The sequence below is a fragment of the Mytilus edulis genome, chromosome 7 (assembly GCF_963676685.1).
Source record: "Mytilus edulis chromosome 7, xbMytEdul2.2, whole genome shotgun sequence".
NCBI classification, from domain to species: domain Eukaryota; kingdom Metazoa; phylum Mollusca; class Bivalvia; order Mytilida; family Mytilidae; genus Mytilus; species Mytilus edulis.
In genome coordinates, this window is record NC_092350.1 from 71,190,810 (window position 1) to 71,204,526 (window position 13,717).

The window sequence follows — 13,717 nt, forward strand, 5'->3', positions numbered from 1 at the left end:
AGAAACCACCAAGGGACAATCTCATATCATATGTTGATAAAAAAAAAGGATTGAATATACCACTTCATCATTTTCATTATTATTTCACTCAAAAATTATAAATGTCATTTTTCTCTTTTGGACATAGGTATGCAATTTCTGTACCTGATCTTATGATCTTATGATCATTTATTGATTTTTCATAAAAATTTTGACACTGAATATGAATGGTTTTATTTCATTTCTATAATCTTACTACAAAAATTGTGTTTAATTGCCTAAAGACTGATAATTTCTTAATCTTTTGTTTCAATTTTTAGAAGGTGTTCTGATTTCCAATATGTTCTTTTAATTCAATTAAATATTTTTTGCATGATTGGAAATAGAAATCTTCAAAAGAAAGGTGAAGTATATTTTTTTTAAGCTTGAAAATGCACTTTGTCAACAACAACAACAAATTAAATAAAAGTTTTTCATTTAAATATGTTTTTATTCTTATTGATATAACTATTTTCCTGTATTCAAATATTAGATGTAAGAATACCTTACACTGTTAAATAGCAATATAATGTATGGGGAATAAGCCAATAAATTTTACAGCAAAATATATCCAGGTTAGAATTATGCCATTTAGTTTATTGTTTCAAGCTAATTAATGATATTTGTAACTTAAATAAACCAAATTTATTGACTAATATCAAATGATAATAACACTGTCAAAGAGACCCTGCTTGCATTTTTCATACATTTTTGGAGGCTTTTTTTGGTTGCATAAAATGTCTCTTTTTTATCCGTAATTATTCATCTCTAAGTGATAATTCACTGAATAATTTTAAATTTTTGTAGTATAGATCAAAAGTGATTATAAGTATACAATTAAGATCAATATTATTGTGTATTCAATTATGTAATACAAGAGATATCAACTGTTGTCATTTAAGGTTGGTATTAAAGTGGAGGGGATTTCAACTAATACTCCACATTTGAGGGATTAAAATGTAAGCAATGACAGTTTTTAATCAGTTCTCTTATTTGCCTAAGAAAAGATTGGAATAATTGGGTTTTTTAACTTCGATATCAATACAAATTGTGTACCACATGCTATTCAGTTACTTACACAAGTGTTAGAAGATACTGATTTAAATACTTTTATAATTCTCATCAACTGCTCAAAGGAGTAGGTTCAGTAAGACCCATTTTTGGCCCAAAATTATAGCCGTTTTAGAAAATTTTTAATATGTAATCGTTAAGATATTTATTGAAAAGTAGAATGCTTCTGCTACATAAATATGGGCTGTTTTTGACAATACAATGCACATATATCGAGTACTAGCATCATTAAGTCGTGCTAAGTTACTGAAATCTTCACAATTTGATAATTTTAGTTAAATTTTAGACGGTTTCCGTCTGAAATGAAAGTGGCCGCATTAGTGTTCATCCATAATATTGAAATATTAGTTGTATTTTATGATAATACATAATATATATAAAGGTTGAGGATGAACACGGATGCGGCCACATTCATTTTTGACAAAAACCATCTGAAAAGTGACGATTTTTGGCATATTTGATAGATTTTTCATATTTAAGCTTGAATCGGAGCGTTTTTAATGACGTAATCAGTTAAAATCTTTTCCATAAACTAATTGAATCAATTGAAACAGACACTTAGGTGTTTAAAAAGCGTCTAAAATTTTTCGTTAGATGAACTTGAAAATTGAGGCCGAAATCAGGCCTTACCGGACCTACTCCTTTGATATATTACTTTTTCACATTAATCAATAAATAGTAATCTTTTATAAATGTTGATTTACAAAGGAACTATATGCAAGAGTATATCAAAAATAAAGGAGGGTTCTTTTCTTAATTTAAAGGCAAATATTGTGTCAAAAGTTGGCAATAGTTAAATATAAACTGTTATCAGAGAGATATGGCTCGCCCTTTTGTAACTTTGATTATGCAAATGTTGAAATTAAAATAGCAATACTTTAACATGTTTCAAAAGTTATGCAAATATTCAAAGTCAATGAACCATGACTGAGGTACATGGCTAAACAATCTCCATGTAAATGAGATGTGCCAAAGCTAATACAACTGCATATCAAATACCATTGACTAATTATAAGTTGTTCCCTTTACTCAAACCTAAACACAAACATTAACTTGTAAACTATGTAAAAGTTTCAAAGTCAACAATCCATGAAGAGGGAGTGGGGCTATATAATCTCCTTGGAAACGATATATGCAAATGCCAATAAATTTGCATATCAAATATCATTGACTTAACATTAGCAGTTGATCTGATAACAAACTTATACATATCAAGTCAGCAAATGTTTCAAAGTCAATAGACCAAGACTGAAGGGGCGCAGCCAATTATTCTCCATGGTAATGAGATGTGCAAATGCTTATAAAACTGAATACCAATTAACATTTGCCTATCCTAAATGGTTTCCCTTGAACTAACCTAATCACAAACTGTAAATACATGTTAACTTAGCAAAATGTTCCAAGTCAATAGACCATGACTAAGAGAACGGAGCCAAAAAATCTCAATGAAAATGAGATATGTTAACGCTTATACAACTGCATACCAAACATCATTGACCTACCACTAGTGGTTCCCAATAAACTGACCTAATCACAAACTAATACATGTAAAATAAGCAAAAGTTTCAAAGTCAAAATACCATGAAGGAGGGGGCAGGGCCAAATACTCTTCATGGAAAAGAGATGTGCCAATTCCAATACAACTGCATACCAAATATGATTGACCTACCACTTGTGGTTTACCATAAACTAAACCTAATCACAAACTAATACATTGTTGAAAACGCCCCTGCCGCCTCCGAAGGTGGAAACAGCATACCTATTTCTTGCTTTTTGACTCCATCAAGGCAAGACAAAAATGGTGTATAAAGTTTCTGCAAGTCATAAAAACACATAATTAGTTTCATGATGTCTTCAACTTCTAATTCTGCACCATCACCAAATCCAGAGTGATCACATCAAAATAAAAAATCAGTTGTGCATGTAAGCTTATTGAAGTCAAACAAAATGCTGGTGTGTAATAAAAAAACAAAAATGCATGAAAATGGGGGAAAGTTATGAATTATCACTAATTGAAACCAACTTTTTTGAACAATTTCATAACCAATCATTCATCTTTTATTTTTGGCATTTGTTTTTTCTGGACAAATAACATAAGTGTTTTCAGGAAACAAAACGTTGAAACTGCACACATTTGTTTCTTCATACAGATGTTTTTAGAGTTGATTTAATCGAAAGATTGAAAGGAATTTTCATAATCTTGTTGTTGACTTGCAACAGATAAACTTCTCCTTGACCTTGCTTCGCTGCTATCAGATTCACTTGTATTGTCATTGCCACTGTTTCCTGATTCTTGATCTTAAACTACCATATCTGTATATACTGGATGGTTAGTCTGTTGTTTGCGTGAAACAGGGTTCTACTCTTTAAGCTCTATGTAATCATAGTGCACCTCTTGATGCAGATGTTGTCTGGCAATTGGCCGTTTCAGAATCTAAAGCATCATAGATAATTTCATTGTTCGTACCCCAAAGTGAAAATAACGTTATGTCATTGGTTGAATTTCCATTGTTTATAATGTTTTAAACCAATCAAAATGCTTTGGTGTACGCTTTTGAAAATATTACCCAGGATGCATTAGATTCTGAAACGGCCAATTGTTTCATTTCTTTTGGAAGCAACTCCAACAAATAGTGTGAGTAATCCCTAGAGGTAATCCACCAATGAAACTGCTAGAAATTTTCAAGTAAATATTCAATGATAATCCTGAAACAAAACAGCAAGATTTGATTTTTATTCTGAGGGCATCATATTGATATTTTACAATTTTGTCTTATCCAATTGATTATAAAAACTTGATTAAATGTTTTATATCTAACTAAACAACTAGTCTACAACTTACTTGACCTCTTTATGCTTTAACTTTGTGAGTACAAAAGACAATATAACTGCCATCAACTGTATTACGTTTCAGTCATGCTTCAGTGATTTCCTATATAATCAACAAAATTTTTCCCACAAAAATGCCCCCCCCCCCTTTGGATGGATCTGCCTATGAGCATCTACACTGTCTTGTTATTTTTATGAGTCTTTTGCTTGACAATTGTTAAAATATTTATTGCTTTGCCTTGTGGTCTGAATGAATTGAAAAAAAAATATACATAGATCAAATTTTGCTGCATCTCAAAGCCTTTTTCAAATCAGTCTGCATAGGTTTGCCCATGATGGTGATGAATGACATCAATAAGGCAAAAACAAAGGACTCCCCCCCCCAAAAAAAATAACTAGGGACTTGTTACATTAGAGGAGAAATTCAGTACAAAGAGAGATAACTCCAATTGTTCAATTTTACTAGTATCTCATTTCCCGCCTCTTCTGGAAATTTTTATTTACAGATTAAGTACTGCCTTTAAATCTTAATTTTTATTTGTCATGATCCAAATAAAACGAATTCCTAAATCTATTAAGTCTATGTCTATAGATCTAAAAGTAATTATATTCAATGTTAACTAGACAGTCCTCTCCCTATGTTTAAATTACTTAAAATTAGACTCTTAATTTATCGCTTACACAAAAGCATGATTTATATTTTTGTTCTTACTCTAAGCTCATTTCTGTGTTGTTGTCTGATTTGGAAAACAAATAAATGTAGGGTTGTCTATCATTTTGAGCATCAAGATTTTGTTGATGAGTTAATGTGGTATAAAGCTTTGTTATATCAAGACCAGATTTGGTAAAAAAAATGAATCTATAGTAGTCTTTCTTTTTTTAGTATCAAGGGTGATTTTACGACTAAAGAAATTAATTCAATTATTTTACCTAGAAATATTCTAGTAATTTGCCCATGTCTAAGAATGTTTGTACCATCTGTCTTCTGTCTGCTTTTCTAAGAAGATTATATTCTTTGCTGTATAATATTACTGCTCCTTTGTTCTGCAAATTTCCATTACATAAATTTGTATAATATCCATCCTCTGGTTTAAAAGATGTCAGTGTCACCTGAAAAGAGATTATTAAATTTTCTAATGAACAGGAAACAACAAATGCACAAAGTCCATCTCCATACTAAAATAAAAGCAAAGACATTCTAAATTGAACAAGTTAAAAGTTTGCTCCACAAACTCCATATTTTTCCTTCCCCCTCATATTGAAATGGGGGTATATAGTTAAATGAATGTCCTTCCATCCATCTGTTTGTCATCCCATGCAATTTTATCTAAACTGGTAAATAACCTTAACAAATTGTTTGTGTCAATATCATACATGCATCTCCAATCCATATCTCTATCTATCAAACAAGTAAATGGATTTAATTATCATCACATAATGCCATTATGCAGCTCCTTTTTTATTTTACAATCAGCATGATTTCTTGGGGTTTTCATACCAAAACATGGATTTTTTTAATTTCGTATAAGTTATTCACAATGCCATTGTACATCTCATATTTTTCTATTTTGACCAGTACTATTTCTCGGGTTTCCTGTATCAAACCAAAGTTACCATGTGAGTGGGAAAACTTTTGGATTAATATCATCTTTGCACCTAAAATTCAGACTCAGTGGGTTAATATTTTTATACAAACCATGATATGGCCATAGGGACATTCAAATTTTTCAATGCAGTGCATGGAGGTGATAACGACATTCACTGTAATTATGTTGATTGGGCATCATCACACGTGACTTCAATTTTCCAAACGTACAAGACCCTCATGGTTAGTCAACGTGTTCAACACCCCCTAATACACTTCATTATCAATCCCTTCGTAAATTTTAAGGAAGCCATCACAAGTTGGTTGACCGTTATGGAATAACCGTTTCACAAATGATATCGTATATGTTCCTTACGTCGTAAATACAATCCCCTTCCCTTTCATGAATGTGACCTACAGAATTAGACTATTTACCAGATTTTTTATTACATAAACAACACAACGAATGCCACATTTGGAGCTGGATCTGCATACCCTTCCGGAGCATCTGAGATCACCCCTAGTTTTTGGTGGGGTTCATGTTGCTTATTCTTTAGTTTTCTATGTTGTGTAATGTGTACTATTGTTTGCCTGTTTGTCTTGTTCATTTTCAACCATGGCGTTGTCAGTTTATTTTTGATTTATGAGTTTGAATGTCCCTCTGGTATCTTTCGTCCCTCCTTTGTAAAGATGTCTGTGACTTACATTTGTTCCTTGTACAAGGAATCCATACATTCCATGACTTCCAAAGACTGAGAATGGTAAAGTACATAGGAACTGTCCACCAAGTTGACCTTTCAAGGAAGAATCAATGTGCGGTGCATAACATGCATTATTTGAACTTCTCAAATCACTGACATAATCACTGCCTTTATCTTCTCTGTACCCCTTCACCTGTGAATGAAAAAAAAATAATTCCTGCTGAAAAAAAGCTAATGTGGTAGGAAATTAAATGTAAAACATGATTGATGTATTTTAACTATCAAAATGGCTTATGAAGACACCTATCATGCTTATCAATGTCCATTTGAATTCCCACATTATTTAAAACACAACCGACATACGCTGCATCTTCAATTGTGACGTCAATCACATGCAGACCATGTTTTGTTGGATTTAAACATAGCTTTAAATGTTTCCAAAGTTAAAAAAGAACTTCATATTAAACAATAAAATACTGATCTCTGTGAAATATTTTCTAGCACCTTTTTTTTATAGCTACAATTTGAATTCCTATTTTGAGACTGTGACAATGTCAGACTTGTCCATTAAATGTATATTTATGTATCAATAATTTCTGCAGAAACATGAAAACTGTAGAAATATAACATAATACATGTATGTATAAGCTTTTTACCTTAATGACAGCACATATCTTGTCCTCGTTAACATCTGTAGGATGGCATATAAATCCATCTGGTATGGCTACAATATCTGTATTGTTAATGTTTAATGAGTATTGATCAACATTGGAACCACTCCTGCAAGAAATTATAAAATCATCAAGATGATCCAGAGATAACTCATTAACCTCTTTCCATATTTTCTCTTATATTCATGATACATTTGTCATGGTTATTTATTCTTTAATTCTGTCACAGTTTCCTTCTAAAACTCAACTTTCTATAGTCTGTTTCTCGAGAAAAAAAAAGTTTACAGCATATGTTACTGTGTCAGCTACTCAAACTTTCAATTGTTTTTATCGTTTATCTTTTCTTAATCTTTTCGTTGAAATTGAATGAAAATATTGCACCTGTCCTAAGTCAGGAATCTGATGTACAGTAGTTGTCATTTGTTTATGTAATTTATATGTGTTTCTCATTTCTCGTTTTTTATATAAATCATTTAAATAAGACCATTGATTTTCCGGTTTGAATGGTTTTACACTAGTAATTTTGGGGCTCTTTATAGCTTATTGTTCTGTGTGAGCCAAGGCTCCGTGTTGAAGGCCGTACATTGACCTATAATGGTTTACTTTTATAAATTGTTATTTGGATGGAGAGTTGTCTCATTGGCACTCACACCACATCTTCCTATATCTATTACATGTAATATTATGAATATCTAAGTCAATACTTACACAATATTTATACCAAATATTCTAGCAAATGAAACAAACAATTCTTGATACATTCCTTCAGATATTTCTCTTAAATCATTTCCTCTTCGTCTTCTAAGCATATAGATAAGCTGCCTATTAAACATGTTAAGGTGTCTCGATAAGTCTCTACAAATTCTACAAAAAAATAAATCAATAATAAGTTAGATTAACACTGGCATGTTGTTGTTTTATTTACTCTTTGGTCGGGTTGGTGTCTCGTTGACACATTCCCCATTTCCATTCTCTATTTATGTCTAGAATATAATATCCCCCATCCAAGAAATAAAGTAGGACTACATGCAATTAAGAAATTTAATAAATAATTTGTTTAACAGATACATGTACATGTATGTTCTTTCTTACCGTAGATGAAGGGATTTAGCCAGGATTTTGAGATTGTTTATCGTGTGTATACTAGTCACTTTCAAATACCATGCACAGTATATACATGTATACATGTAGAAAAATAATTATATTTTCATGAATAAAATTTTGTGAATTTTGTTATTACATGTATTAGATGGTAAATTGTTAAAATGTAAATAAATGTATAAACAAACAAACAAAACAAACAAATATATATACATCATGTAAATGCCTAAAAAGTGTACACAACAACACCAATAACAAAAATAAAGGAAACTATAAATGTAATTATTTATTAATATTTCGAATAACAGATATCCTTCATCAGTATGATTGTGATCATGTGATGTTAAAATGAATCCAGCGCCCTCGTGGGAAAAATCATTGACTTATTATTATGATTATTCAAACGTTTTATATATATATATATCATGGTATATGACATGTATGACAACTATAAGTTGGTACACAAAAAGATGTATTTACATTTGTACAAAGTTAATTTCATTAATACATGTTTTGGTTTTATTTTTTGGAGTTTGAAAATCATGATTTTTGTTTCAGTTTATATTAACAGATTAGGCCACACCAATTTAATTTCTTGTTCTACGGATTTTTGGACTCCAAAATTTGGGGCGAGCGAGCGATTTGAAAATTTTAATAAAAAAATACATGAAATATTTAATTTGCAAATTTTTGAGGCAAAGCTTGAAAAGTAAAGGCGAGCGATTATAATTTTTTTTTGTAAACATAAAATAGTAGGTTTTGACAATATTAAAACTTGATTTATCACTTGTACTTTGACATTTCTTTAATTTCTGAAGTATTTTTTCCCTATTCACCAAAAAATAACTATATCTGGTCTATGTATGTGTGACTGACAATCGGAGACAATTCTCCATCTAAGTCATAATCAGTTTGGGGGCAACCCCTTAATGTTATAAATATCCCTTTTACATGTTTTATGAGGGATCAATATAAGTTATAATATATTTGTTTGTACAAAAGGGCTCATATTTTCTCAAAGAACTATATATCTATCTCGTATTAAATGGTCAAAACATGTCCAAGAATTTTGTAATATTTCTGGACTTTAACCATGTTACCACAGTTACTTTAACAGTTTAATATTATTCAAAATAAGTGACCCCTCTTTTAGAAAAAGTAGTTTAAAATATGATGCAACTCTCCTCTTTTTGAGTACAAAATTCTAAGTCTTCAAAGGTTTTGTATAGAAGAACTATACAAATCCTTGGTATTTCTGTTTTCTTTTATACATTAGTAAAATGACCCCTTGTCTGAGGGAGGGTTGTTCTCAACCTGATAATAACAAACACAGGTCAAAGTATGGCCTTTTACACAGGGCTTTGATACAGACCAAACAGCAAGCTATAAAGGACCCCAAAAATTATTATCGTACACAATTCGAACAGGAAAACCAACGATCTAATTTATATATCCAAACGGGAAAATACCAATGAACAACATCAACAAACGATAACTGCTGAACTACAGGCCCCTGAATCAATCAGGACAGGTGCATAAACATGCAGCGGCTATGGATAGTTTTGTTTCGCCTGCATACAATATAATTGCAGTTGAAGGCAAATCCTTCAGAAGTTCTTTGTACTTTATTCTAACAACGAACATTTTTTGATAGGGAATATAAGTAAGGGGAAAGAAACCATTTTTTTGTTCCTTACAGGTATTTCCGCTGGTATAAATTTATATCAGAGCACTCCACTTTGTATAAATAGGTTTCATGCTGAAACAAATATTCTCACAGATATTTACACAGTGTGGTGGTGAGCTTTTATGTTTAAAATCGTTATATACAGGTTAGACTGTGATTTTAAAAACAAATGTTGGTATCTTTTTATAATATTTACAAAAAAAAAAAACGGTGCGGGAAATGGACATGATTACATTTCTGGATGCGGGAAGCGGGAATAAAAAAAAAAAATAAAATTCTGTTTTAAAAAAAATAGGTGCGGGCTGGTCCGTCGAACAATGAATCGAATTAGTGTGGCCTTAACATTAAAATAAAATCCAATTTCATGTTACATGATGTTATTAGATTTTAGCATTTCTCATGTTCCTGATGAATTAAATCCATAAAAGTGTTCCAGCACATACAATTATTTAATGTCTTAATTAGATTTTTTTGTTATTCATCATGTACATCAATGTACATTGTATATGGTAAATTAATTATAGAAAAATGTATATATACATATACAAAGTAACTAAATATTTCAGTGCTTGTTTTCATTTAGAATAGTGCATGATTTCAATTTGAAAGATTCTGTAAGGAAGCAACCATTTGATTTTCTGGGGGGGGCTATGGTTTTTTTTGTCTACACACATTCGACTACATTGTCAAATGTAATTGACTTGTAATTGAAAAGTAATTGTCAATTACAGGCAATTTTGGCTATGTAATTAATTACATGTAATTGAAAAAATGCTCAATTACACATTACATTCAATTACATGATAAATTGTAATTAATTACAGTCAATTACAATTACATATTTCAATTACCCCATGTCTGATGTAGGTTTTGTGTGTTAAAAGGAAATGTCCAATAAAAAAAGCGAAATAATCCAGTTAGTATTAATAGTAAATTTAATGCAAGAGTTTATAGTTTATACTAAGTAAACAAACATGACAAAAAACTAGTTTGAACCAGTGTGATCACTGAGGTGTAAAAATATAAGTTTCACTGTTTTTCTAATTAAATAACTTAAACATTGTTAAATCTTAAATTAAACCAATTGAATATTGTCATGATGATCAAAGGCCAAGACTCATTACATGTGTAAAAAAAAAAAGGGAGGATACTGTAGTGGGTCTCATTGGGGTCTAAGTATGACGCAGGATTGCTGATTTTTTGTAAGCGTGACATGTGAAAGTTAAATGATTGTGCCGTGAAAACGGGAAACGAGGTCTAGCGGGACCAAATTTACAAAAAAAAAAAATGATTATGTACATAGTGTAAGCGGGATATGGGAATCTGACAAAACAGTAAGCCGGATCCGGGATCAGAACCCCCAAATGAGACCCCCACTGTAAACCAACTTATTTTCGAGAGTGATTTATTTTGGCAAGCTCAAAAATAACACAAATATAAATTGTCGCAAATATGTAAAGCTTACATCTTTCATTATTAAACTATATCATGTAAATTACAAAATCGTGAAATTAAATTTGCGCGAAGTGAAATTGAAGGGTAACACGTGAAGTAAAGTATCTGCTATAATAATTTGGTTTACAGTATTAAACATTGATGTAATCAAACTACCTCTTTGACAGCAATCATGCAAAAATATTAACAGTCACATGACAGTTGACGTTGAACCATGTACATGTGTGTTTCAACAGCTTAGGCAGCAACCATTTGATTTTCTGGGGGGGGCTATGGTTTTTTTTTATTACAAACTATATAATGACTGTTTTTATAACAGTTATGTTAAACAGATATAAGGCTAATTAGAGAGAGATAAATATACCCCTAGGGCCTATAGGTACATGTTTAAATTCTTGAAGGGATAATGCATATGACAAAATCTCACTTGCAAAATTTGTTCACTATATAAATGAATGTTGAAAGAAAACATTTTATCAGATTTAAAAATGAGCTCCAAGAGTGTACTGGAACATTTTACTGTTCCTGATGACTTCCAAAATGGAAATACTTTCAAAGGAAAATGTATGCATTGTGGCACCCTCATTAGTGGAAGTTATAAAGTTACATCCAACTTTGTTACACATATGAAGGTAATACTATATAAGAATTTTAAAAATTAATAAATTCATAATGCTTCTTTTTCATTTCTAATCAGATTTCATTTATCTTATATCCTCTAATAGCTTACATTTAAATTTGGAAAATATTTTGTTTATTAAATTAATTAGTTGTGATTAAAACTAAAGTTTATTTTTGTTTTAAGAAGTCAGATTTCTAAATCACTTATTTAAGATAAATAATTTGAATAAGCAGGGATAAAAATGAAAATCATTTCAAAAAATAAAAAATAGTGCTCTTTTTTTGTATCATTTACAATCAAATAAATTTAAATAAATGTAAAATTTCAATAGGTAAATTAAAACAATTTAATATTTTCAAGATATTAAATAAGGCCTTTTGTAATTTTCAGAGAAAACACAGAGATTTGTACATTCTGCATTCTGAGAATAAAGAAATTCAACCAACATTGACACAATGCATAAAAAAAAGTGTAAAATATTCACCGTCTGATCCAAAACAGTTAGAAATGACAAATGCTCTTATAATGTTCATAGCTGGGGATCTTTTACCACTCTCTATTGTCGAAAGTGAAGAATTTAAAAACTTGATGGAAAAAGCTGACACTAAGTATCAAGTGCCTAGCAGAAAGCATTTATCTTCGAAACTTCTACATGAAAAATCGGTTGAAATAAAAAATAACCTTGTAAATACTCTTAAAAGAGCTGAAAGTGTGTGTTTAACCATTGATCTCTGGTCTAGCTAAGTTAGCAGTGCAATATTTAGCTATTCCAGCCACATCTGCACCAGTTGAACGCTTATTTAGCACTGCTGGAAAAACATTTAGGCCGGAAAGGTGCAGACTGGCTGATGGAACATTTGAAAAGCTGATGATGGTCAAATGTAATGGGAAAATGCTTAAATAAGTTATATGACACAATACAAAAATGTATATACTAGTTGAACACTGTCTAATTGTTATAACTATAGAGCAATGTATAATACTTATGTACATATCATAGAATAAATGCATGTTTTCAATGTTTTATCTTAAATTTCCTTTCAAATGTAATTGAAGTAATTAATTACATTTGCCAAGTAATTGGAATGTAATTAATTACATTGGTAAAAAAAGTCAAATGTAATGTGTAATTTAATTGAAGATTTTGCAATTGTAATTGAATGTAATTAATTACTTTCAAATGTAATTGACCCCATGTCTGACCTACATGCATGTATAGCTTTTAAATTAGGGTGATTCTGGGGAACACTGGCTGGTTACAGACGAAAGGACCAATTGCGTAAATTTCCACATCCCAGACAAATATAAATGTTGGCATACAGCCTTATACTATATTGCACCTTTCACGAACAATGCGTTGTTTAGTACTAGTAATTTTTTCAACAAAATTATCAATCCATAAATCAGTTTCAATCTTCTTCAAGAGGTCTTCATCAGTAACTTCATCAATGTGATGACAGTCGATATTAAATACATCATGTACTGCATATTTGTAACAATCACATTTTTGCTTGTCTTCTTCACTGCGTGCTCCAAAATTGCTTACAATGTTTGCACATTTATTTTTATCGTTTATGAAATGCAATAAGCCATTTGTGAATACTTGGTATGCATCCAACAATTTATTTGATGGTTCTGACGCGTCAGTTTCAGTTTGGATATGAAAGTTTGATAAACATTGCATTGTCCATTCAGAAGTATTTTTGTTTATGTTTGTCATGTTTGTGTGATATTCTGTGGAAATGCCATCAGAATTACTGTTGCATCTACGCTTTTTGATATTTTCAGTGCTATTGTTGGAGGGGATAGTAGTTTCTGAGCCTTCATGACTTCTCTTTGGGTGAATATCAAAGTGGTTGGAGGAAGTGTCAGGGCTGCATTTAGTTGAAACACACGACTTGGCTGGGACAGATGCCATGTTATTGTTTTTTTGTAGACCGGAAGCAAGACAACTCATCCCCACTATCAAATCGCCAC

At 31.0% G+C, this 13,717-nt stretch overlaps 1 protein-coding gene and 1 long non-coding RNA gene across 3 annotated transcripts; one reads left to right on the plus strand and one right to left on the minus strand.

The window, feature by feature from the left end:
* Nucleotides 1-3,105: 3,105 nt before the first annotated feature.
* On the minus strand, nucleotides 3,106-13,693 carry LOC139482108 (uncharacterized). Of its 2 annotated transcripts, XM_071265777.1 has the most exons (7): nucleotides 13,081-13,693; nucleotides 7,584-7,739; nucleotides 6,861-6,984; nucleotides 6,209-6,397; nucleotides 4,849-5,028; nucleotides 3,748-3,795; nucleotides 3,106-3,381 (listed from the first exon to the last, which is right to left on the minus strand). In XM_071265777.1, exons 1-5 carry the CDS (start codon nucleotides 13,656-13,658, stop codon nucleotides 4,849-4,851), a joined length of 1,227 nt encoding a protein of 408 aa, XP_071121878.1. In that variant the 5' UTR covers nucleotides 13,659-13,693; the 3' UTR covers nucleotides 3,106-3,381; nucleotides 3,748-3,795. The 2 variants fall into 2 exon arrangements, with proteins under 2 accessions (XP_071121878.1, XP_071121876.1); XM_071265775.1 differs by lacking the exon at nucleotides 3,106-3,381 and having other exon boundaries at nucleotides 3,690-3,795.
* Nucleotides 11,576-12,759, plus strand: LOC139482109 (uncharacterized). Its single transcript, XR_011654772.1, has 2 exons — nucleotides 11,576-11,750; nucleotides 12,131-12,759. It is a non-coding gene; the product is annotated as an uncharacterized lncRNA (long non-coding RNA).
* Nucleotides 13,694-13,717: the final 24 nt, after the last annotated feature.

Bases quoted from the DNA above. Each gene is read 5' to 3' on its own strand.
- LOC139482108 (XM_071265777.1), bottom strand. From the start codon at position 13,658: ATGGCATCTGTCCCAGCCAAGTCGTGTGTTTCAACTAAATGCAGCCCT. The intron at 7,740-13,080 runs GTGCAATATAGT...ATTTTTTTGTAG, and splicing joins CAACGCATTGTTCGTGAAAG to AATTTGTAGAGACTTATCGA. The intron at 5,029-6,208 runs GTAAGTCACAGA...ATCTCTTTTCAG, and splicing joins TCCTTGTACAAGGAACAAAT to GTGACACTGACATCTTTTAA.